Source organism: Trichechus manatus, unplaced genomic scaffold (genome assembly GCF_000243295.1).
Source record: "Trichechus manatus latirostris isolate Lorelei unplaced genomic scaffold, TriManLat1.0 scaffold00136, whole genome shotgun sequence".
Classification (NCBI taxonomy): domain Eukaryota; kingdom Metazoa; phylum Chordata; class Mammalia; order Sirenia; family Trichechidae; genus Trichechus; species Trichechus manatus.
The window spans coordinates 5,689,813-5,717,304 of record NW_004444072.1 but is presented as its reverse complement, the minus strand read 5'-3'; the positions used below and the strand labels follow the sequence as shown (position 1 = coordinate 5,717,304).

Below are 27,492 nucleotides of genomic sequence, written 5' to 3'. Positions count from 1 at the left end.
TTTATACCACTTTATTCAAACCTGAGCACCTTAATATAAAACTAAACACTGGTAAACTGTTTTCCTTACTAATTCTGAATTACTGTAAATGTACAAGTTCTGCTAGCAGTTCATCACTTAAATAGATTAAATCATCTCTGACGCATACATGGTAGATTTCATACAATGAAAATAACTAAAAGAATTAGTGCAATATACTGAACCGATCAAAATAAAATGAACTCTGGAAAACAAAGCTGGCTGAAAGATCGTTACTAACATCGCAATACTTATGTTACAAATTACAGATACCTTGTTTATTATGGTTCTAGCAATGTAGGAACAACTGAAGCCCCTTCCTGTGAAAGGGGGAAAGAAGGAAATAATTAGCTGTTTTAGTAACTGTACATTTTGTACACTTTTAAGCAACTCTTAAATATTACAGAAAGTATTAAACATATATGGAGGCTACAATGCAGTACCCTATTTACAGTACATCTGAAGATCAAATTTAAAATAATCAAGTTTGAATGTACATAATTGTTAGTGCACTGACTATATTATGTCCAAAGGGAACAAGCTCCCTTCCTGCCCCCAAACAACAAAACCACGCTAAGTAAATGGCCAGCAGTGATTAAACCGCAATCAGACACCTGGTCTGTTTCACTTTTATTGAAGAGCTCACGGTTGAAGGGAATACTATCCATCAAGACACATTCATCAGTTTTCGTATTTCTAAAACAAGATAGGTTACATTTGATTTTTACCACCATTTAAGAAATAACAGGACTGGCTATAATTTAGGTACAGTATGCCACCAGTGTTCATTTTTTTCCCCTGAAGATGCGGGACTGTGTTCTTGTGGCTAGTTTATTAAAATGTGGAATGTACACTTTAAATATAGATACCAAGAGAAATTACCATCTGCCTGAATGCTGTAGCTAAGCATAAATATCTTTAGAGTCTCCTAAAAAGAGAATGTTTTTGAAAGGCCCAAATTAGTAAATTCCAAATCTTTCTTATAGACTATTGTACCAGTCCGGAGGAACTGGCTGGTTAACTGTGGGTCCAGACAGTCATTTCTCTATATCCCTGCTGATGAGAAACGATTTCCCTAATCTTCCAAGGAAACAAGTGTACACACAGCTCTTTCTTTTCCCTTCTATTGCTGAAACATTAGTCAGAGGGACACATGCATGTTATTAAAAATTAAGTTCAAAACACTTAAAATAATTCTGTATTAGAAACTTGACTCTATCATAAGTCTCTTCTTTCTGGAAGTCATACTGGGCTGGTTAAATGCTCCAATTCCACTGTTAACATTTAGGAAGCAGAAGAATATTCCAGCTAGTTCAAACTAGAGGTTTAGTTACTACAACACTGACTCCTGGTTGGTTGTGTGGGTTCAGTAAGGTCTACTCCTCTTCCTCTGGTAGAATTGGCTCCTGGATTCTGTGGTTCACTCTTCGGCAACTTTTTAGCTGACAGATAAAGTACCAAAAATAAACAGAATTAGAATGCTCATATTAAAATTACTTCCATCTGCTTATTTATTAAGACAACCTTTATTTCCAATTAAGTTAACCTCAAAGTCTCATTTAACCTTATAGTCATTCTTTTCAAATGTTTACTGAGTGTCTTTAAACGCGGAAACACTAGTTGCTGCCTGTACGGAGTTTGATTTTTGGGTGTGTGTTGGAGCAGCGGAGGTGGAAAGGGACCAGATGCAGACATATAATTAAAAGTGAGCTTGATTACAGGTAGAAATAATTCTTTCTATAGATACACTTATTTCACACTACCAAAAAAGTTGTACTTTATTTGATAATCATTAATACTTCTATGATTCTAAGAAAAATCTAACAGACATTTTCTCAATATCTGTAAACAAGTACTTTTCAAGTTCTAAGAATGGACACATCAGTTTAAATCTGTTCACCAAATTCCTCTATTAACTAATTTCTTTTCATTTTATTTTGTTGTTGACGATATACACAGTAAAACACACACCAATTCAACAGTTTTTTCATATACCATTTAGTGACACTGATTACATTCTTCAAGTTGTGCAACCATTCTCACCCTCCTTTTCTGAGATGCCCCTCTCCCATCAACATAAATCCACTGCCTCCTCAGGTTCCTATCTAATCTGTCAAGTTGCTGTGGTCAATTTGATCCCATATAGATAGTTCTTAAAAGAGCATTATGCTCTTTTCTTAATGATCAGCTGCTCAAAAAGGTGATGGTCAGTAAATACATTTACAAAGAAGCTTAGCTCAGACCAATGTCCTCTGGTCTGCCACCAATATTTTTCAGAACAAGTCAGGATATAAACAAATACCACCACTGTTCCAGCAGAACTTATCCTCTCCTATGCAAACTAATTATCGCACAGAATTACAACAGATGACATCTCCTATTTCCTTCCTGGCTTCCTCTGCCTTCCACCCTTCAAACATCTGCCATTTTACCCTCATGATTGATTAAGACCCAGATCTGATTCATCAATAGCTGTGCTTAGTATTTATGGACTCAATCCTGAAGGATACCGATTTTGAATCACATGAGCTTGGCTTGCAAGATTCAGACAAAGTCCTTTAACCAGCAGTTATGGTTTCCGCTCTGATAAGCTCTACAAAGCTATCAGCTGTTCTCTGGGGCATGCCTCTCATTCATTAAAATTTACCTGCTAGATGTAGTCTGCTTTGATCCTAAACACCTTCAATGTGCTGGACTTATTTTTTGAGGGTAGTGGTAATATTAATTATCTCTAAGAGCACTGATAGTAAAGGGAGCTGGCCAACCTGGTCTGTCTCTCAACCTTGGAGATGGACTATTATGGTAAAACCCTAGCTTTACCATAGCCTCGACTCAGAATACTCACAAGTTGAACGTGCTCTACTTCGAAATCCGAATGCGTACTTGCATTTCGGATCTTCTATCCTTTATTTGTTCTATATATCCCACATCAGCAATAATCACCTTTAGAATTGTCAGTGTAGGACAATGGGTCTGAGAGCTAGGAGCACTGAAGATTGGGAAGAAAGCTTTTACCGTGGGCCACTCTCTTCTCTAGGAATCGCTAGGAATCGCTCTAGGAATGGCAGTGTAAATGGTAATGTAATGATAAATTTCCAGTCAAACGTATTTACAAGCAAACCCCAGTAGGTGCTGAATACTGGTACCTGGAACAAACAGCAGGTTAGCACTATAAACTGTGTTAAAATTAATAACAAGCTAGGTCTGGAATGAGCACAAAGTGATCATTTCTTCCTTTGGCATACCTCTCTAAGGGCAGAAACTGGAATGAGGAGCTTTTAACCATATTCTTTATATTTTTACTGCAAGGATCAACTGAGACAAGAAATCTTCTGCTATCTATCTGTTCTCTATAAAGACAACTGCAGTTTACCAATTTTAGTCCCTGGGTTGAACTGGGTCCCCCCAAAATATGTGTCAGGAATAAGGTTTTGTTAGGTTAATGAGGTCCTATCAGTGTACAGTGTGTCTTAAGTCAGTCACTTTTGAGATACAAAAGGAGTGGATCAGGCACAGAAAAAAGCACAAATGGGGAAGAGACAGATGTCACTCAGAGATCTCCAAGAAACACCAGAGAAGCTGAGACAGGGATTTTCCCCAAGAGCAGGCAGAGAGCCTTTGCCTAGCACTGGCACCCTGAATTTGGACTTCTAGCTCTCTAAACTGTGAGAAAATAAATTTGTTAAAGCCACCCACTTGGGGTAGCTCTGTTATAGCAGCACTAAGACACTAAGTCAGTCTCTGAACTGATTAGGATTGTTAAGAAGCTAAAAATTCTAGACCAAGTTAATGAAGAGGTGCAATGAAAGAAATCACTCAAGACCTCATCAAATTTAAAGCAGACCACAAATTTACTGTAGATTGTTCCCCACAAAATAAGCATGCTCACTTGGAGAAGTTATCAAAAGTGAAAATATGACTGCATTGTGTGACTATTTAAGTTACAAATCTGGTGAGGGACATGAAAAGGCCATAATTTCATTTATACCTGGGATTTCTTTCAGGAAAAGAAGCATTCTGAGTCAAGGAAAATAACTGAAAACTCTAATATGTAAGCTACTTTCTGGTTGGGAAAATCCTTCTATTAGTGCAGCTGAATTTGTAAAAAGAGCAAACTGTAGCACAATCCTTCACAACTGTGCTAGTATTTCCCTAGCAAACTGCAAGCCTAAGTTTCTCAGGAAAACATTTTACACAATAAACAGGGAAATTTTTCCTACAGAAACATTAAACTCTCTCGCCTAGTGAAAAATAATCCAAGAGTTTTCTTTAGCCTCTGATTCAGCTGCTAATTGGTTCATTTGTATGAATTCAATATTAAAGAGTATTTGGGGATGGGAATGTGGAAAACCTGGTTAAGAATGACTGCTGTGCAATAAAAGATGTTACGTGATGAGAAGAGTGCTGGGCACGTGAAACTGAAGAGGCCATGAACTGTCTGAGAGCCACCAAAGTAGACTCTGCAAGTAGAACGTGCACCTTAAAATCACTGAAGGGAGGTTAGAGTCAATAGAAATAGCTTTATTTTGGTTACAGAAAAAAGGAGGCTTCCATATTACTACTCCAACCTGATCACCTATAATGAACAACTGGAATAGCAATTATCATTGGTTAAAAGTACCTTAACACTAAGGTGGAGTCCTGGTGGCACAGTGGTTAAGAGCTATGGCTGCTAACCGAAAATGTCAGCTGTTCGAATCCACCAGCTGCCCCTTGGAAACCCTATGGAACAGTTCTACTCTGTCCTATAGGGTCACTATGAGTCGGAATTGACTCGACGGCAACAGGTTTCGATTTGAATTAAGTACGGCAGTCCCCAGTAAGACCATCCAATTTATGGACAACTTGTACTTGCCCTTTAATGTTATGTAAATTTGACCTCACTTTGAAACAATGAAACAACCCTTCTTTGTAACACATTCTTCATTACAATCACCTTCACTTACACAAGTGCAGCTTTTAAATTATCGAAAAGGCTTTGAGCCTTTTCTTGCACTAAAGTAAGGCTAAATAAGAACCGTATGCACCTGTCCCAACTTTGGTTTTTTGTTAACACAATGGTAACAGCACTGTGTAGGATCAAAGGATCATCTGAGGTAACATAAAGCTGGATGTTGTTTTGCTCTCCCACTTCCTCTCTGTGCTGTCTCCATTACAAGGTCTGCATTAAAATAATCTGTCAATCTGTATACTACTTTATTATGTACTTTTCTGTTATGTTTCTCAATACATCGGTATTGTTTTAAGAACCTGGAAGAAAAAACAAACAAAAAAAAACCCCCAAATCTGTTCAGGTCAAAGGGGAAATGAAAATAGTTACTCATCAGTGAGAAAGAAATCTCATTATGCCTACATGTTGCATTAAAAAATACTGCTTTGAGTTTTTTCTTCCTTTTATATAAAAAGTATAATCTAATAGAAAAATTTATCCAAATTTCTCTGCTAAACTTTTAGAAAACCTGTCTGCTTGAACTATTAGGTCAAAGCCCAAGCTTTCAACTCACACAGAAGAAACTTAAGTATTACAACCTAACTGGTAAAAATCTCTCAAATTTACCAAATTACTAACAAAGTATTGCCAGGTAAAAGGACCTAGAATAGCAGTTTAATCATAAAAGTTCAAGGAAAAAAAGGAGACAGTCACCCAATAGTCCACGAACAGATAAATGGATAAACAAATTATGGTATATCCATACAATGGAATATTACTCAGTTATAAAAAAAATTCTAATACATGCTACACCATGGGTGAACCTCAAAAACAGTATGCTGAGCAAAATTAGTCATTTGCAAAAGGGCAAATACTGTATGATCTTACTTATATGAAATATTTAGAACAGGCAAACGCATAGGGACGAAAAGTTTATTGGTGGTTACCAGGGGCTGAGGGGAGAGGGAAATGGGGTGTTACTAGTTAAGCAATACGAGTTTTTGTTTAGGGGGATAAAAAACACTTGAAAATGGACAGTAGTGATGGTTGCATGACATGGAGAACATAATTAGTGTCACTGAATTGTACACTTAAAAATGGTTATATTGACAAATGTTTTGTTATATACATTTTACCACAATAAAAAGATCAAGCCAAGTATGTTCCAGGGTAACTTGCTTTACCTATACCTATCACTTGGAAAAAAAGTGCTCTTACCTATTGCCATGAATATTTCATTCACATTCATCGATGTCTTAGCTGACGTCTCCATGAATAATAAACTGTTATCATCTGCATAGGACTGTGCTTCCTGTTTAAAGGACAAAAAAATGAGATACATTCATTGAACATACTATACCTGCTTTTATTTTTGTTATAGAAAAAAGGCGGCTTCCTTATTACTACTCCAATTTGATTATCTATAATCAACAACTGTGCAATACGCAATTAGTAGTTAAAACTGAGTCCCTGGGTGGTGCTAACAGCTAAGCGCTTAACTATTAACTGAAAGGTTGCAGTTTGAATCCACCCAGAGATGTCTTGGAAGAAGGTCTGGCCATCTACTTCTGAAAGGTCACAGCTTTGAAAACCCTATGCAGTGCAGTTCAACTCTGCACACATGGGGTCATCATGAGTCAGAATCAACTTGGCAGCAAGTGGTAAACTGGTGGTAACTAGTTAAAAGTATCTTGAAACAAAGGTAAGAGCACTGTGTGAGATAATTTTCATAGTATCTTCTTTTTGCTCCATTTTGCTTTAATTTCTCCCTGCATTATCCCACCCTGATTAATCTGGTCTTTCATTAAAGCTGTTTTCAAATGATGAGTTCCAGAAGGGGAGAAAATTATCCTATTCTATATAGAAAACTTTGGTCGAATGGTAATTTTTACTTATGCTCATTATCTGCAGTGAAGACAAACGGCCATTTTTCACTGCAATTAAATGGTCTATCCACCATTCTATGCTGGGGAGATAACTGTCTGGGGAAGACTAATAAATAGATTATGCTTTAGAGAGTAGTACATGTAACTGACTTTGGCATACACGACCTATCTGCAGAACATACTGAAAAACCATGCTCATCATTTCTTCAAATAGTATGGTATAATGTGAAAAGTCACACTTGGGTTTAATTTCAAACTCAAATACTAGCTGTGCAGCCTTTACTCACGTACATCTAACACAGACGTCACAAGAATTAAATGAAGCCACATGTGTGTAAAGTGCTTGGCTTAATACCTAATGCTGCAAGAAGTAACAGTTCCCTTTTTCAGAGTACAGGTACCCCATCATCTTCCTGCTATGCCATCATCAAAAAAGAAAATTACTCCATTACTGATATTACACATATAATCGCTACACCCAGACTTCTCTGATATAAAAGCTGACAAGTGAGGTAACAGGAGCAGTTTTAAAAGAACTAAGCATATATATATATATATTTTTTTTTGTGGTTTATTTTTAAATGTTGTACCTTCTCTATTTTGCGGCAGGGAACATTCTGAATTTGCTATATTAGATAACATAGATACAAACTGGACTTTCTGATCCTGTTTTTGAATGCCTTTTTAAGAACCACCACATGATTACGAGTGTGTGCGTGTGCATGTGTTGGTATATATTATTGGTAGATGAATAAAAAAGGTTAGGAAAGACACTAGTTAAAGTATGTGTGTGAGTGAAAGGAGTAGGCTAGGGGTCATTCTTTTTTTTACTTTACATGTTTCTGCACTATTTGCAAATAATTATTTCCTTTGCAACTGTTCAGATGAACAAAATCTTTGAATCAATGTATACATTACAATAATGTAAAGATTTAAAAATTCAGGTTTATCGGCAAAAACATTTTATTACACATAATAAACAATTTGTTTAAAAAAAATCTGTAACTTCTATTATTTGTCTGGTTTTAAAAGTATAAATGTAATTCATGTGTATATGCAGAAAAAAAAAATTACAATGACTACGTGCCTTCAAGTGAAAGTTAAATTCAACATACCTGGAAATCTACAGCTCTTTTATTTGCTAGGTCAGCCTTGTTTCCTGATAAAGCTATTACAATGTTAGGACTTGCTTGCCTCTGAAGTTCTTTAACCCAGTTTTTTGCTCTTGCAAAGGATTCCTGTTAATACAAAGAAACAGCTATTTGGCATGGGCTCAAAAAATCATTAGGGAGCATCTTTGTGAGACAAGGTTAAAACACTGTCCAATGTTGCTGGCTGAGAAAGAAATTCTTAGGACTACTATATTATTTGAGATACTTTCAGCTTATACCTTATTTTTTTTTAAATCAGCTTTTCTAACTCATGAAAGCCATGTTTGGCTATACAAAAAATTAAAGACTTCTCAGTATCTTTTCTCTAATCTGAATCCTGAATACTCAAGCGCGTTTCATCGTACTTACCTCATTTGTGATATCATATACAACGATGGCTGCTTGTGCTCCTCTGTAGTACATTGGTGCTAGGCTATGGTACCGTTCTTGACCAGCTGTATCCCATATCTCAAACTTTACTGTTGTATCATCAAGACACACAGTTTGGGTTAGAAAAGCAGCTGAAAGAAGAAAATGTCTGCAATAAGTTTATCATTTTTCCCTCTAAAATTTTTGTAATATAGCCAAGAACTGGAAACCTTGATATACTGCATATCCACAGTTAATAATGGCTTTAAGATCTGTGCTTCGAAGTTGAGAGTGAACATGATATACAAGACCTTTGTAGTGAAATCATGGATTGAAAACATTTTTTCTACTTCTAAAAAAGTTTGTTATAATATTAAATAAGTTTAAACTCACATTCCCAAATGTTTAATTTTTAACAATTTAAGGAACATGTGTATACTGATTGATACTCTTGGAGGAAAAAAAAAATCAGCATACCTATCACTACCACCTACCTTGCCAGCACCATGCCCTGCTCCTGCTCCATTCTACTAGTTTTGACTGGCACACTCTGGGGATTTAGTTCCAATCCATTACCACTAAATTAGTATTTTTTGTTATGATATTCTTTCAAAACATTACAACACTTTAACTTTGTAATCATTACCTCAGCCTAGACTTCATTTGTTAAATATAGATTCAATATTCACTTCCAGCTCTTTTATTCCTCGCCATAAGCATTTTTGGATTTGTACTTTATCATCTATGATTTTTCTCATTTTTTAACAGTATATCGTTTTATAATATTTTTGCTTTTAAAATTAAAAAGGCTGCTGCCAAATCTTGCAAAGAATTACTGTATCACTTATTTTTTAAATTTGTTTCATGAGAACAGTATAAGGTAAAATGCCTACTATGAACAATTTTTTTGGTTCTAAGAAAGACACTGCAATGAGTACTTATGAAAAATGAAAAGTAAATCAATTTTCAAAAGGTAGGTTATAATCAAGTGAATTGAATTTCATCAACCACTAGAATAAGTTTCTAAGTGTAGTTGGCTGCACTAAAGAAGATATCTATGTAAAATGCCTACAAACATTTTTAGCAACAGGCTGGCTGACAGCCACTACACCGTGCAGTTTCCCTCCTCCATCAACTTTGGGCATCAACCCGTGCCACTGCCCTATCATTCATCATAAATTGGTATGCTCCTCCCTTTCACTGCCAGCTCAAGGTGTGATACTGAAACCCTTTTCCTAAATTTGCATGGACTTGAATACAAACATTTCTATAAATCTGTCACATCAGGCAAGAAAATTATGGTCCACTTCTCTAAATTATAGCAGCTTATCTGGTGATGTCAATCTTTTATATTTTAGTCAGTAACATCAAATATGTTGAATAATACAAGTCTAATTAGATATTACACCTCTTTTATATTAGATATAACATCTATTTTTCATGCTATTTTTAAAAGGTCAACTGACTACTGGCCTTAGTACCAGCAACTATAATCTGAATTTTGTGAACATTATAACTGGAAACATACATCTTATATTATGAGCTAGTTTCTAATTAAGAATAATTCTGTAAATTCTCGCAAGGTTAAACATATTTTAAATATACTCTAACTCAGTTTAAACTTCTTTTACAATATAAAATTAACAGAAATATCCATTTTCAAAAATCCTGTATTTATGATAAAGTATATCCAGAAACAGAGTCCCTGGGTGACTTAAACGGTTAACATGCTCAGCTGCTAACCAAAAGATTCAGGTCTACCCAGAAGCACCTCAGAATAAAGGTCAGAGTGATCTACCTCCCAAAAATCAGCCACTGAAAACCCTACAGAGCACAGTTCTACTCAGACATACACGGGGTTGCCATGAGTCAGAATGGACTCCACAGCAACTGGTACACCCAGAAAGCACCAACACTTTTTCACTGTCATGAAAGGTTCTCCTGGAGAATCAAAATGTAAACACCTAAAATTCAAATCTTTAAGACAGTACTAGTTTTTCAATAAAAGGCAAAAGAGGCAAGGAATGCCATTTAGTAGTAATGAGTCACAAAATATAAGCCTTTTCTCAAGTATCGTTTGCAAAAAAAGAAAAAGGGATTAAAATTTACATTCAGATTTTGTTTTCTCTTTTAGACACACTATAACCACAAAGTCAGGCCCTGGTGGCATAGTGGTTAAGAGCTATGGCTGCTAACCAAAAGGCTGGCAGTTCAAATCCACCAGCTGCTCCTTGGAAAGCCTATGTGGCTATTCTACTCTGTCCTATAGGGTTGCTATGAGTCGGAATCGACTCTGTGGCAATAGGCTTTTTTTATAACCACGAAGCACACTGATACTAAAAACATTTATACTTCCATAAATCAACTCTATGCTCAGAGAAAGAAGCCCTGGTGGGGCGGTGGTTAAGTGCTCAGCTGCTAACCGAAAACTTGGCAGTTCAAACCTACCAGCCACTCCATGGGAGGAAGATGCAGCAGTCTGCCACCACAGTTTTACAGCCTTGAAAACCCTATGAGGAAGTTTTACTCTGTCCTACAAGGCCACTATGAGTCAGAAATGACTTGACAGCAGTGCGTATGCTCGGAGAAACAACTATTAACTAAACTACCTTAAAGGAAATATAATCTGATTCTCGAACCAGCTAGAAGATACCACAAAAGGCCACTAATCTGTTTTATAAAAATATGTACAAAAATGCCGAATGAAATACAGGCAAAGAAATTCCAACAAATACATTAAGAGAACAACAGCCTATGACCAAAGCAAGATTCAGAAATATAAAGCTACTCTACACCAACAGGCTAAAAAAGAAAATTCATGTACAGTATTATTTAAACAAATTACAATAGGGCATTTGGTTCAATATCCATTCCTAAAAAACACAGAATTCTTCCTTAAAATTTAACAAGTGACCCACCCTTAAACCTGAAGTGAGCATTATGCTTAATAGCAAAATTCTCAGGGATTCTCCCTAAACAGAGAAACAAAACAAGAACGGCCATCACCATCATTATTATTTAATATTGTTTCAGACATCCTTACAACAGTTATAATAAAAAGGAATAAGTTACTGGCAAAAGAATATATTATTTGGAAGAGGCAAGACTGTGATGATAATCCAAAAGCATGAGCTAAAATAAAACAAACATTATAATAATGAGTTCTTTGAAATGGCTGGAACAGACCAAAGTCAACAGCCTTACTATACACTGGCAATAACCAAGAGAAAATATGCTGGGAGGGGAACGGATCTCAACTAGATTAATAACGAACCTAAGCAGTTCACTCCTGAATGCATCTCCTCTTAGAAACTCTCCTGGCACCTGACCCTACCTCTGTGCTCCCAGAATTCCCTGTGAAGTATCTAATAGGACATGTTTTATAATCACTAGTCAACATATCCTTTTCTTCTAGACTGCAAGTTTCTTGACTTGGTGGTTATATTAGCTATTCTTGTCCATACTCAACATCTAATATAAATCCCAATTCATAGAGCAGAAGTTCAAAAATGTTTGCTTAAAAGACTAAAGTTCATAAAAGGTATGTTGAACAATTTTTGAGCTATTTTAGAGAACAGCTGAACCGAGAGACAGTTTCCAAATGAGAAAAATATATATTTCAAACATGTAACACAATCTCAAACAAAATACCATCAAGATCTTCTTACCGTAATAACTTGATAACACTGTACCATTAATTCACGCAGTAGGATAAACAGCAAAATTTAGAGGAGGAAAAAAAGACCAATATTACAGGCCCAGGAAAATCATCCTTAAAATATATCAAAACCATTAAAACAATTAAAAGTGTAGCAATGCCACGACGTACTAGTAGTAATTTATAAAATTATAAAAACAAATTCTGCCACTCAAAATATAAACTACATCAATACTGTAGCAACATTAACCAACCACAAACTTACCTGAATCTGCAAAACCACTTTAATTTATCCAAAACGTCTATTTTCTGGCTAAGAACCATCACTTTCTTAGACCTCTTCATTTTCTCTTCACTTCCATCACCAGCACTAGTAGTTGGTTTTCTTTTCGGGCCCATATTTCACAAAGAAACAGCTTTTATCACTTCGAGAGTTACTGTGTACGCGACGACAAGTAGAGAAAAACAAAGCTGTGTTGAGATGCGGGTGCTGGCCTGTCTGATAGGCTCTCTCTGAGCTACATGATCAGCTCCCATTTGCAAGCCTGGCAGCAAGCAACATTCCAGCCTCAGCAAAACTACAAATTACTGCAACACAGACCTTGGGGTCAATTGAGAATAGGTGATATTGTAACTGTTAAACCTACAAACACCAAGGGCCTATAAAGTATGAGACCTTAATAAATAACAAGCAAGGAGGAGACACTGCAATACACTGGTCAAGGGAAAGAATATCCAAATTGATGGCATTAAATCAAGGTTAACAACTCAGAGAAAAAGTTTAAACCCCTACAACTCAAATAATTCTACAAGGATTAAACAGAAGGGGGGAAATAGAAACACCAACGAACTAACAGCATCTCAACCCCCAACTCATTTATCAAATTTGGTAGGAAAGAATTACTTTAGTAGAATTGACCAAAAAAATCCTACATTAGATTATTAGGTTGGATTACATAAAAATTTGAGACTTCTGGTTTGCAAAACATGCATCATACACTCAAAACATGGGGGTGAACATATTGAGGAAAATTTCTAAGTGGATAACAAAGGATTAATATTTTTACTATATATAGAAAGTGCATATAAAACTTAAAAACTCTAAAAGCCTCAAGGATAAATGTGTAAAGACAATTTACAAAAAGAATATAACATAGAAAAAATAGTCCATCTCACTAGTAATCAACAAAATCCTCATAGCAAAATCGCCTAACTTAGCAAAAAAAATATGGGGGAGGGAGGCAGAAAAACTCATGCACTGCTGGTGGTACTGTACAACTCTTTTGGGAAGCAATTTGTAGCAAAACCATGAAAATGTTGACACCTGTTAATCTAATAATCTCATGGAATTCCCAAAAAATAGTGTGAGGGAAGAGGGCAGGGAGAACAAACCTTCATGCTCATAGAATTTTTATAATATTAAACAATTACAAGCAATCTAAATGTATAAATGAAGAAGCACTGGTGGCTTGATTATCAAGTAGCAATTAAAAATGGTTATAAAATTACCTATTTAAATAAATAAATTCCTAGTAGGGGTGGAATACATCTATGTAGAAACATGAGCAGAAAGTAAGTATAAAAGAGAAGATACTAAGTAACAGCAGTGTCCCTTCCCACAGCAGGATGACTGAATGCTCTCCCTTTTGTAAAACTTTCAGAAGCTGTGAACTTGGGGCCTTGATAAAACTGAAAGGTAAGGATGTAGTGACTAGAGAAGGAAAAGGACTTGCTCAAGATCTCAGAAGTAGATGAAGGGCTTGTGATCATAAAATAAAGGAGACTGTTTAGAAGTGATGCACATGGGAAGCAAAGGTTTTTAGAACCAAGGAATTCAATACATGAGTTTAACTAGGATCTGGATCAATCTTCAAGATGAACATGCAATCAGAGAGAAGGATGACTAGAATTGGACCAAGTAGTATCAACTGCAGTAATGTAACAGATTTTTTTTTCAGACAGATGAGCCCCGCAGATGATAAAATTATACACAGAGAATATATATATGGTCCAGAGCAGCTAACAGGCAAAATAAAAACTGAGGCCATTTTTCATTTTCCATTAAAACTGTATGTGTGTGTATAGAGGGGAGTACCTAGTAGATTATGGCAGGAGAAAAAGACTATGTACTCAGGGAACAGTATATTTCAATTAATGCAAGGAGAAAAAGAAAGGATAAAATCTAGAGGAAAAAGCATACAGCATACATACTGTGACTGAACCAAAACAGAACACACATAGTCCAAAGCTTGGCAACAAAGTAGAAAACTATATATAATATATAAAAAAAGTCAATCTTCCCCAAAGTAAATCTGTCTTAAAAGATGATCTATAAGTATTGATTACATAGGACTCATTTTTAAAAATCAATGAGCCAAAAAAAACAAAACAATCAATGAGAAAGTTTCTAAAGGTAATTGTTGCCAAATGAATCTCCATCCTGGAAAAGATTAATGATAAATAGAGTAGACACTGCATGAACACAAGAAAAAAATCAGTAAAGTGAGCATTCATCAGTATTTCTCCAACATTGTCTAGGAGTAAGAATACTATTTTAAAAAGACTGATTGATAGATTTAATTATTTTTTCCCCCCAAAAATAATCCAAGTGTAAGGAAAGTCAATGTCTTTTACTATCACGGCTTAACAGCTACCTTTCCAGGACACCCAACTCTCCCATGGGAATGCACTAACCAGAACATAAGGTAGTTACGTGTCACCAAGAAGATATCCACCATCAGTTGATTAAAATGGTAAACAAAAATACAAACATTAAATGTCCAACAATAAGAGAATGATTTAAACAATGACAAGATGAGATATGTCACTAAAATATAAATACAATACAGAAACATCTAAGTCACTATTAATAAGTGACATGGAACACAGTATATATACATATATAAATAAATGTACCTAAAAAATATGAGGTTATAAATAGTTCACAGAAAAAGAAAACACAATGAGCTCTAGAAATATGAAAAGATGCTTGACCTTGCTCATAAGAGAAATATGCAGATTAAAAATGCAGAGATCAGGACTGAATTACTGGGCTGAGGGCTAGGGACCATGGTCTTGGGGATATCTAGCTCAGTTGGCATAACACAGTTTATAAAGAAAATGTTCTACATCCTATTTTGGTGAGTAACATCTGGGGTCTTAAAAGCTTCTAAGTGGCCATCTATGATACGCCACTGGTCCTACCCTGTCTGGAGCAAGGCAGAATGAAGAAAACCAAAGATACAAGGGTTAGATTAATCCAAAGGACTAATGGGATGCAACTACCACAGCGTCCACCAGACTGAGTCCAGCACAACTAGATACTGCCTGCCTACCACCACTGACGACTATGACAGGATCACAACAGAGTCCTGGACAGAGCTGGAGAAAAATGTAGAACAAAGTTCTAAGTTACAAAAAAAGATTACTTACTGGTGTAACAGAGACTGGAGAAACCCTTAAGAGTATGGCTCCTGGACACTCAGTACTGAAGTCACTCCTGAGGTTCACTCTTCAGCCAAAGATTAGACAGGCCCATAAAACAAAATGAGACTAAAAGGGCAGGCACATCAGCCCAGGGGCAAAGACGAGAAAGGCAGGAGAGGACAGGAAAGCTGGATGAATGGAAATGGGGAACCCAAGGTTGAGAAGAGAAGAGTGTTGACATGTCACAGGGTTGGCAACCTATGTTACAAACAAATATGTGCATTGTTTAATAAGAAACTAATCTGTTCTGTAAACCTTCACCTAAAGTACAATTTTAAAAAAATGCAGAGATCGGCACAGTTTCACTTATAAGAACAGCAAAGTACGATAGTACCCTCAGTTGGTAAAAGTGGGTAGTAAGCACTCTGCATCGCTGATCAGAGGGCAATTTGGAAGAATTTATCAGAATTACAAAGGTATATAACTTGACACAGCAATCGACTTCTAAGAATTTATACTACAGATATACAATGTGCACATACAAAATACAGATTAAATTAATAAGATCTTTGCAATGGAAGACTGTTACTAGCAAGAAAAATGAGGAAGCTCTTCATAAAACGATATGGACAGATCTTATGGCAGATCGTATTTTCCAAGATGGCTGCGATAAGATTTGCCCTAGTACATTATTCTTACAATGTGACACTGATACTCCTCCCATCAAGAGGCGAGGTCTGTGGACTCTCCTTTTGAATCTGTGGAGGCCTGTGACCAGAACAAAATTGATGCTATCTATGTGACTTCTGGGGGTAGGTCATAAAAGACAATCCAGCTTCCCACTTGGTACTCTTGGGACCCTCACTCTTGAACCCAGTTTACCATGCTGTGAGGAAACCAAGGCCAAATTTGGGAAAAAAGGAAAAAAATAAAACACATACATATAATTTCCAATTCCATAACACAGCATTGAAGAAAGATGTCCTAAACCCCAGTTTTCACTTAGTTGCAAAACCTCAAGTAAATTACTTAAGCTTTCTTGTCATGGTTTCTTCATGTATAAAATTAATATTTCCACATACAGCCACGGTGAGGTCCAAATGAGACTGGTAAAAATGCTATGAATGCATCACATAACATGCAACCATTTTAGGGCAATGTTGGTTCAGTGGCAGAATTCTCACCTTCTATGCAGGTATGAGTCAGAACCGACTCGATGACACCTAACAACAAATGCAGGAGACCTGTGTTCAATTCCTAGCCAGTGTACCTCAAGCACAGCCACCACCTGTCTGTCTTGCGTGTTGCTATGATGCTACATCAGGTTTCAGTGGAGTTACCAGACTAAGACAGACAAGGAAAAGCCTGGCAACCTACTGCTAAAAAACCAGCCAATGAAAACCCTGTGGATCACGATGGTCCGATCCCATGTGCATGGGGCTGCCATGAGTTGTAAACAGCCAACAGCAATATCTTACAATTACCCTATATTTCCTAGAACTCATATTTGTCTAAAATTTAGAAATTATTTATGAATGCAAGAGATAAATTAGCATTCTCAAAGCTCAAGTCTTCAAATATTAAAGTAACTTATGTGTAAAGATATATTCACGTTACACCTTAATCTCGACAGCAACTAAGTGGAACAGCTTCTGGCTCCAAGTTTTATGCAAGGATAAAGAACTGTGCCAAATGAAGAACTTGTTGGGGGGGGGGAGTGTTACTGTCCGGGGATGCAGAAAGGATATTAGGGTATTTCACTCCGCACAAATGAAATCTTAACAAAATGTCGACCTTTGATGTCTTTAGTGAAGCTTATTCACAATGATAGCCTGTCAAAATTGTTAAGTTTGGGTATTTAGCAAAGGTATTTATATTTACCTCTGGGACTAGGATGTGATGTGTCTTTTTTTTTAAACCGAGAAAAGCTGAAGGAGTCCCTGGGAGGCACAAACAGTTAAGAGCTTGACTACTAGCCGAAAGGTAAGCAGTTTGAACGTACCTAGAGGTGCCTTGGAAGAGAGGCCTTACAATCTGCTTCCAAAAGGTGCCTTGAAAATCCTATGGAGCAGTTAGTTCTACTGTGTACATGAGCCAGAACTGACTCAATGGCAACAAACAACAATGGTCACATATCAGATTACCTCCTCCTTTTTTTGGACTCCAATGGGCATTTGCTGTCATCTTCAACTGTGGAAGTGGAGGCTAAGAAACCCTGAGCGACTGGCTGTACCCTTCCCTATCTATATTGTATCTTGGAAGAGTGGATGCCATTAAGCAACACTCACCTCAAATACTGTTTTGCCACACTGGTAAAGCACTAAGGATTACTTCTTATTTTCAAAGTTCAATATGTAACTTCAATTACACTCACTCTCATCTTGAGGAACTTAGTAATTACTGTATTTTTACGAGTTCTTTTGCCAACTGCGCCCTTCCACTTGCGAGATAATTTTTTTTTACAAAAAACATTAAAAAAAATTAGCACAGCGCACTTACAAAAATACCTTGCAGGGTATTTTCATAAATTTGCAGATTCCTTCAGAATGTCACTGATGATACACTTCCTTCACATATATATATATATATATATATCCTCTTGTGGGGATATAAATAATAAATGAAGACAGGAAGATCAGCTGGAGATTTAGGCTTACTTTAAAAAGTGGTATGTAATATCACTTTTACTGTAACGTTTACTGTCTCCAACACTAAATCATGAGGATATGTTTGATCTCTAGTACATAGTACAGTGTCAGGAACTTGGTAAATTTGCTCAGTAAATGAATGTTAAATAAGCTTGACAATCTTGTTTCCTAGTATGTAATAGAATAAAAGCAGCAAATTAGTGACTCAATAGAGGCAGTTTATATTAAAGTATAATGGATATTTCAGAAACCATTTGTCTCGTGAATCAAAAATCATATGCTGATAGTTTGTTCTCTGGGTCTCCTGTTCTTTCTCAAAAAGCATTAATTTAAAACGACATGCAGATGCAAAAAGTTAAGGGCATGCTAAATAAAATAAATGCAGAGATTATAATTACACAAACATGTCTTTCTGAAAGGTAACAAGCGAAAACACAATAGTGTATTAGAAAGCTTTCTACTACAGGGAAAAGGAGGTATTACACATTATTTAAATTTTCTGAAGTTTATGAAATAGTTTTCTTTAACATCTGCATACATGTACTATTTAACTATGTAACTGTCTTCCCTTTCAGAACATTTCCGTAAATAACTTGGTTGATGTGGGTGGCATGTATTTAAAATAATATACATGACTGTTCGCATCAGTGAAAACCAACCATTGGGGGTGGAGGGAATTAAGAATCTGTCATACAGAATTTTAAGAAACTTGGTTGTAAATGCTTATGCCATCTACTTAAACGAATCTGTAAAATTTCATATTTAGGAATGTTCAAATTCAGTAAGCACTTGCTTATAAAGTTTTTCTATCTTATTTGCTACTCTAATTTTTAAGAACTTCCAAGGGAAAGAAAACCTAGGCCTAAAATTGTTTACATTTTCCAAATTCTAAATCAAAATTTCTAAATCCAAAACCAAAAATTATTCGTTAGGAGTAATAATAACCATTTCAAAATAATGCCATGTCATGACAATGCAACAAAAATATCAACAGTGATAAAAATGACTCAGCAAAAAGTAATGGTGATGATGATAATGGTAATAATATTTCATAAACATTTTACTCTGTTGCAGGCATTGTGTTAAGAAATTTATATGTATTATTTCTTTAATTCTTACAAGTTAGATACTGTTATTTCCATTTCATATACAAGGAAGGTACAGCTGGGTGTGACTTGCCTAAGATCATGCAGCTGGTATGTGCTGGGGCTACATTAAAAAATAATCTGGATCCAGAGTCCCCTCTCTTAACTACAATTCTTTATTCTTGAGAAAGACCTGGCCATAAATTAATAAGGTAAAATAATACATCAATAATAACTTAATTTTGATGATAACATTTTTCTTTTTCCTATTAGATGTTATTTTTGAGTCTGAAAAGAAAAAACAAACCCTGTAAGCCCCTCAGAGAAAACTGCATGGATATTATATGTGGAAGTAGAATGAGCTTTCTTCTTCCAGGAAAAAGCCAAATAGACAACTCTGAGCAGTCCCTGGGTAGTGCAAACAGTTTAACACACTCAGCCATTAATCAAAAGGCTAGAGGTTAGAGTCCACCCAGAGGCACCTTAGAAGAAAGGCTTGGCGATCTACTTATCAGCCACTGAAAATCCTGTGGAGCACAGTTCTATTCTGACATACATGGGGTCACAGCAACAACAGGTAAGACAATTCTGAAATAACTGAATACTCCACTCAGGGTTAATAGTTGTTGAAATAGCTTAAAAAGAAGGCATTTAATTTCTTTAATTTTGTGTATAATCAGTAACATTGCTACAGATAACTGAAAACTATGGATACTCTAACTTCCTTAGTAGAGAAAAGGCAGAATATCCTCGGGACAGAGAATAGGGCTACGCTCTCAAGCTACAAAGAGGCCAAGCAGGTTAACAGATTAGCAGAAAAGGGTTCCCATACAAAGAGATACAGACAATATGAACAGTGCACGATACTACTAATGGGTTCTCAAATTGTAGTTGGATGAAACACATGTTTAGAAAAATCCTGCAAAAAACATAGTTTAAAAAAAAAAAAAACACAGGAAGAAAAACAATTCCATTTGTGGGAGAAACAACTTTAGTATAAAGGATGTAAAATAGACTACTCAGAACACACAAAGCAGTAGTTCTCAAATTTTAGCCTGCATCAAAATCACCTGGAAGATTTGTTAAAACTTAGCTCTCAGATCACTGGCCCCAGCCCCAGTGTTTTGATTCAACATGGGAATTTGCATTTTTAACAAGTTCCAGGTAATGCAGATGCTTCTGGAATAGGGACCACTCTGAGCAGACCATTGTTCTAAAGCACAAAAACCACAACAGTGCACCAGAAAGAGGAATGCTGTTAATATTTACTCATGTACAGTTGTGTTACCTAAACTTCAGCTAGTCGTCGGTGAGTCTCATATTCTTTGTTGATCAGCGCATACAAAATTAAAGCTGTGGTATGAAGCATTGCTCTTTTTCAAAAAAAAAAAAAAAAAAAAAAAAAACAAAACAGATTGACGCATGCTATTTCACTGTATAGTCTAACCTTTTTGTGACTTAATCTAACAATCAATTTGTGTACAATTATGCAAATCATTTTTTAGAAATAAATATTATCTTCCGGTAAGAGGCACTCACTAGAAATCTTTAAAGTATTCAAGGTGCTATGTGAAAGACGGCCCACCCTACCTTCCAACGAGTATTCAGCTGAAGAGCCTAGAGGTAAGGTAGGTAGCAAGTGAAGAAGGAAGGCAACTCACTGAGCCTAATGCTCCTTGCTAACCTCTGGGCTAGCATGAGAGTAACAACAGTAACTCCCCAAATTGCTAACCTGGCTGCCTAATCTCATCAAGAGTGCCACACGGTCAAGGGGTAGGGGTGTGGGGTACGATGAGACAACATGGATTCTTAAGTCAAGCTATGTTTAGGGAGAATCATACAATCTACAAAAGAGATCTCTGACATTCTTGATGAATGCAGTAAGGTTCTAGAATTCACAAATTCTCAAGAGTATACAGCATATAATTCCTACCTTAGAACATAATCAAACAGAGATGAAAGTTTTAAGTGAGCTCTTCAGAACTCTAACTAATGTTACTAGATATAGGAAGCCAAGTAAAAAATATAGTTGAAATACAAAATAATTGGCCAGGTTCATTTGTTAGATAACATCTACCACACATCAACCAAAACAAAAATACATACTAATTCTAAGTCATGGACCTTCATAGTTGAGCATTAAATAGCTCAAATCTTGAAATTCTTACGTGCTTAGGATCTACTTTAGTCCCTAAGAGTGAAGAGACTGTCAGCAAAGAGCATATACATTGCCCACAGCTGTAATCACAGTGGCACTGTCGTATCTCCTGAAGAAATCAGTATGGTCAGCATAGTGAAAAAGTTCCCAATAACCATTAGCACAGAAATTTGGGTATAAGATACTCTTAAAGTTGTTTTTAAACAGGTAGACTTTATGTGTTCAAAAGAAAATATTAAGGAAGCTTTATAAATAGGAACAAAAACCTTTATGGAAAATTCATTGATGAAAAGTAGACAGCCTAACTGGTGTTAATAAAAATGAAGATTATATAGCTACACACACAATCAGGAGATATGCATATTTATGATGTACTGATCGAAAAAAAAAAGTCCTTCTTGAGGTATTATTAGGGGGAAAAAAACTGAAATGATGATTGGACTATGCAAGACAAAAACAAAAATTCTGGTCTTAGGCTCCTGGAAGGCTCCCCAGAATTAAGCTCCATATTACACAGCTTTGACTGTTTTCATAAGTACTGTGAAAGAGAGGAGAGTAGCATATCACAAGTTGCAAAATTATGTGGCCCAGATATTTGACCCAGAATACACATATTCTTTGGGAAATACCGGCATTGACAATCAGTTGCCAAGAAGCAGAATAATTTTTACTTTCAACATCAGTTTAACATGGGTGGATATGACTTAGCAGTCTTTAAAATTCTTCTAACCACATGGGCTGGTTATCTTTGGCTCAATTTGCTTTCTGGGGGCTAAATCTCCTCGACAGGTAATTTTTCATTACTACACCAGATGTATCTAAACATATTAACAAAAAAAACACAAACAAAGTATAATATACCATACAGGAAAATTTTTTAAGTACCAAGATTTCTGATTCAAAGTAAAAGGCTCATGATCTAAGTTTTTTCTTTTTTTGGATGCTCACCAATTATGAAAAAAGATAAAACACAAACAACACTAAAATAATATACGAAGGTAAGAGGTCAACAATCACAATTATTCTGCTGAGCCTACTAAAGCAGAAATACCACTTATCTAGTATGTTTCCTCTATATAGAAAAAGTCAGGAGGTGGCAGAATTCTGCAATTTATTTTGCTAGAAGTGCCTGGTATTAATAAAATCCCCGAAAGTATTAGCTTGAGAACATACCCTTACATGCACAGTAATATAAAATTAGGCTTCTGGAAGATGGATTCTAAGAAGTTTCTACATGCCAGCGGGTATCTGTCTTACGCATATCAGAAGTTTTATTTTTTAAAAGTATTAAGATATAAATACCTGAAACAATACAGTACTGTTTAATTACACGTCCCTTGCAAAACACTGTGAATCTTAGTTGTGTGGTTCCTCTGATATTATCTAATTCAAAAGCTTCCCTTGACAGAGAAAGACACTCAGGCCCAAAAGAGGCTAAGCGTCTTGCTGTATTACTACATAGTTGTTCAGCTTTAATTTCTGGATTCCACTCTTCTATCCACAACACTGTACTATTAGTTTCTAATCTTTTGTCTCACATCTTATCTTTCCCTCATTTCTGTCTTGCCACAATCACTGTACAGAGTGCCTTACTCTTCAATTTACTCAATCTCTTAACCCTCTTCTTTCACCTTTCTCTCCAGGTCTCCTTATCCTTTCATGTCCGTTTCCATTACTCACTCACTCTTTCTTTACTCTAGGAGAATTCTTAAATATACAAAACAACAACAAAAGTATTAAATAAAATTGTACAAATTAGTGTAAATTAATTTACAAGTAGTCCAGTTACTCAGAATAAGGATTTTATGGTTAACTCTTTTACTGTTCGTTCTAAAGTCAACGTAATTCAGCACAAATACGTACTAATTTGAAAAACTTCTGATCATTACCAAGAAATAGATACCAAACCAAATCTTAGTATTTGGGAGACTGACTCTACTCATGGTTGTATCTGCATTCTAGATTTAGTACAAACATGCTGGGGATTAACCAGGAAACCAAAGTGTAAAAATAAAGATGTCATCTTAACAAAAATCAAGATAAGTTTTAAAGCTTGAGGTCTGCCTGAGATCTTTTCTTCACTGTGAAACCTATTTAGGTATTATCACACAACTGGGAAAGCAAAATATTTTTGTCAACGTATGATTCAATTAAATGAAGCAGGGAAAAAAAAAAAAATCTCACCCCCAATGGTACTCTCTTGAAATTCATGAAATTGGCCCTTCACAAAACGAAGCACTAGGCTTGATTTGCCAACGGCAGACTCTCCCAGAAGTACTAGTTTGAACTGGCATATTTTATTTCCAGTATTTGGCCCGTTGGGTCTTGTTGCTCCTCGATTAGCCATGTCCAAATTTGAAAGAATTTCAAAGTCCCTAATTTCAGACTCTTAAACAAACTTCCAGGATGCAAGGTGTCAATTTTTCTTTCTGGAGGTAGTAACCTGTAAAGAAACAAATACCATGTAATTAAATACAGAAATTGGTAAAACAAGGCAAATCTAATACCAATTGCTTCAGTAAATTTTATCTGTAACATATTATTATATGACAATTACAAGCTCTTCTGGACATTCAATGTCATTTAGACACACCAGTTAACTATTTTTTTAATGAAACAATTTAAGGGCACGAGATTTAAGCCTAAAATCACTTTGTAATTTTCAGGGCTATTTTTTAACACTAAATTTATGAAGGCTTTGGCTTTGTGTCAAGCACTGTCCTAAGTACTTAACACAGCTGCTCAAGAATCCTGTATACTTAGATACTACTACAGTCCTTACATATGAAGAAACAGAGGCAAAGAGAGGTTAAGTACCTTGATTGAGGTCACATAGTTACTATGACAGAGCTGTGACAAAGCTGAATTTCAAACCTAGGCAACTCAAGAGGTGGCTCAGAGATCAGGGAGTACTTGAGTTAAAATAGTTTTGAGAATAAATAAGTTAATAAATGGAAATCTCTGAGAACAGATCCTGGCACTCCAAAAGAGCTCAATAAATGACCGTTTTGAAAGCCTCTGTTAAATGGTGCATGTTTTTCATTAATTAATATTAATTTTGGAGCAACACATATTTTAAGGCCCCAGGTTTGTGCGTCTAGTGGCACAATTGTTTTCTCATCTGCTCAAGAACATCACTGAAGAAACGTTAACAGTGGTCCTCTTTGCAGTGGGATTACTAGTGTCTTATTTGCTACACTTTTCCACAGTGTCATTAACAATAAATACATCACCATTTTCTATTGAACAACACATTTGAAAAAATCAGCTTGGGTGTGTGTTCTCTTATCATTATTTAATAATGTTAACTTTCAATTCCAAGAAGACTTAGTAAGTATTTGAAGAACCCATTCCATTTTTTCAGTCTAATCAGCAATCAATCATAATAGTTTTCTCCCCTCTTTAATCAAGATCTGACTGGGTGCTTGCCAATAAAATATATTACACCTGAAGATGATTCTCCCCCTAAAAAATCCTGTTCTATTTTATTTAGCTACCCCATATAGGAAATTTGCTCTTCCATAAAACTTGAGTTTATTTGAGAAACATTCTTGATAATGAAATCATTAATAAACATATCCAGGAGAATCAAGACAATAAAATAACCTTATCTAACAGCTTTGAAGAGTTATTATCTTTATCAATACTGTATCTATAATCTTTAACAAGCACTGAAATATTTACAGATGAAATGATACGCTGAGAGTTGCTTCCAAACAATGGGCGCATAAATAAAACAAGATAACCATGAGACAACTGAGGCTGTTGATGCGTTCAGTATACTATTCTCCCTACTTTTGTATATGTTTCAAATTTTCCATAACTGAAAAAAAAAAAAAGCTCTACCTTGAACACATTAGAAGGAGGGTCAAATCCTGGTTATACCGATACCTGCCTAGGTAAGTTCTTTAATTTCTCGGTCTCCATTTCTGTAAAACCTAACTTGCAGAACTGTTGTGAAAATTAAATGAGACAATACATGTAACAAATCTCTAACGCAATGCCCAACACATAGTAGGGCCCAAAAACTGGGAATTCAAGTGGCCATCTGATGAGATGACTAAATATCAACAATGTCCTGCAGACTGAAAATGAACCAACACACCTTCAAATAATATTACACACAATAGCAATTGAAACACTCCCCAATTGTTTGTTACATGTTATCTACAAAACAGCAAAACAATTAGTTACAAAGGACAACACGCTGGGATTTCGATGGTATCCAAAGTTTCAGGGAAAAACATCAGATTACCATAAAGATCAACTGAGAATCTGATTTAGCTTTACCTTGTAAGGATTAATTACAGTTACTGGATTATAGTTACTCCAAGGGTCTCAAACAGGAAATAAACTAAATTTAACTACCAATATACAGTTACCATAACATTAAGCTTAAAAATTACTTTATGTGCGTTCATTTGTATTCACTACTTGCTGAAACTTTTGTCTGTATGACAAAACAAGGATTCCGCATAATAATGTATTTGCAAACCTCTGGAAAATAACCAGTATTCTATAATTAAAGTCCTTCTAGGTGCTCTTTGATCAAAATTTTACTAATAACATTTACTGGGCACTTCTTCGGTGCAGGCGCTGTTCTACGTACTTTAATCACAACAACTCTATGAGCTCATATTCTTATTCCCATTTTACGTTAAGAAGAAAGTTTGTGAACCGTCCTGAATATTCCCAGCGGTGTTTTCTTCTATTAACTATGTGAAAAGCAACTAACTCAACACTTACGCTCCACTTAAGCATGACACAAAAGCCAAATACATGAATTATGATGTTCTGAGCTTAATGAGGCTAAAAGTCAGCGGGGGGCGGGCGGGTAACCAGCTTCCAGGGAACAAAACACCAGAGCAAGCTACACGGTCTCTACTGAGGTAGTTCAGCGGCCTACTTATCTTGAGTTTCTTTAAAACTGTGGTTCACCACCTTTCATGGATGAGACAAGACTCTCTAGACAGCCTATTTTGACGAGACTCCTCACCCCACCTCCACGATCACCGGTCTTTGGAAGTAAAACGTGGGCGGAGCTCCCCAAATTCACACCTGCTGTAGGCCCCGGCTCCTCCTAGTAGAGTACCTCAGTAGTTGCTACCCAACTCCAGATCGCCTGAATACGCAGGACCAGCAAGGCGCCTTGGTAATCTTTCCCATCCTCCTCCCGAGAACCCAGCCTGGCTTTTACTGGGACCCCCAGGACGGCCAGGGCAGGCGCCAGGCGGAGCTGCGGCCTCCAGTACTCTTTCCACGTCGCCATCTTGAGAAGGGAAGGGTGACACCCGTCGCTCCCTTAGCCAGTTCCCAAATCCCAGTCAATAAAGCCCCTTGACGGATGAGTCACGAGGGCCGGCCGCACCAGACACCAGGTTCGACAACTCTCCGGCTCACAGCAATGGCACGCGTGAGGAGTAGAGGCGGGGGCTCACGGCCAGCAGCGGTGCAGGCACACTGGGGGCCGCGGTTAACCTGGGGTCTGGGCCCCAACTGGTGGGGGCGGGGGGGGCGGTTTGGTTACCTGAGACCGCAACACGCGGAGTCGCGAGGCCAGAGCTTCCTGGCAGCAGAGTCCAAGCGCGGCCCGAAGGATGAAACTGAGGCCGAGGCTGTGGCTTAGGCGGCGGCGTCTCCTCCTCGCGCCGCTCCCCTCAGACTGGACGGTGGGGAGTTCGTGCCGCTGGTGCCGCCCCCGTCGGGCTCCGTCTCCGCCTCTCCCCGCTACGCCTTCCTCTTTTCTTTCTCCTCCTCCGTCGCCGCCGGCGCTGGGGTTCCGACTCCTTCCTCCTCCTCCCTCCTCTGCCTCCTCCCCTTAGGCCGGCCGCCGGCTTCTTCACAAACCAAAACACAAACACTCAAAGTCCCAGAGCGGGAGCCACTTCCGCCGGCTGCGCCGCCACGTCGCCACACGTAATGAACTACGCCCCTTCGTCACTTCCTGTCGTAGCCAGTCCAACTTCTCTAGCCACTCCCCCGCCCCCTCCCAAAGCCCCGCCCATCCCGGGCACGTTCGCGGGTTGGGTGTGTCACGTGACGCCCGCGAGCGGCCTGAGTCAGATCAGGCCGCCTCCCGCCTTTCCCCTTCACAGGCGCGCACGGCCCCACCCTCGCTGGCGCCTTTGTTATCCGAGCTGGGGTCGCTGGTCTTTCGGCGTGG

At 37.1% G+C, this 27,492-nt stretch overlaps 1 protein-coding gene across 1 annotated transcript; it reads right to left on the bottom strand.

Moving 5' to 3' along the window:
• RAB5A (RAB5A, member RAS oncogene family) lies at positions 1-27,267 on the bottom strand. Its single transcript, XM_004385287.2, has 6 exons — positions 26,857-27,267; positions 23,514-23,772; positions 8,355-8,506; positions 7,950-8,072; positions 6,167-6,260; positions 1-1,460 (listed from the first exon to the last, which is right to left on the bottom strand). Exons 2-6 carry the CDS (start codon positions 23,674-23,676, stop codon positions 1,345-1,347), a joined length of 648 nt encoding a protein of 215 aa, XP_004385344.1. The 5' UTR covers positions 23,677-23,772; positions 26,857-27,267; the 3' UTR covers positions 1-1,344.
• Between the last annotated feature and the right edge of the window lie 225 nt (positions 27,268-27,492).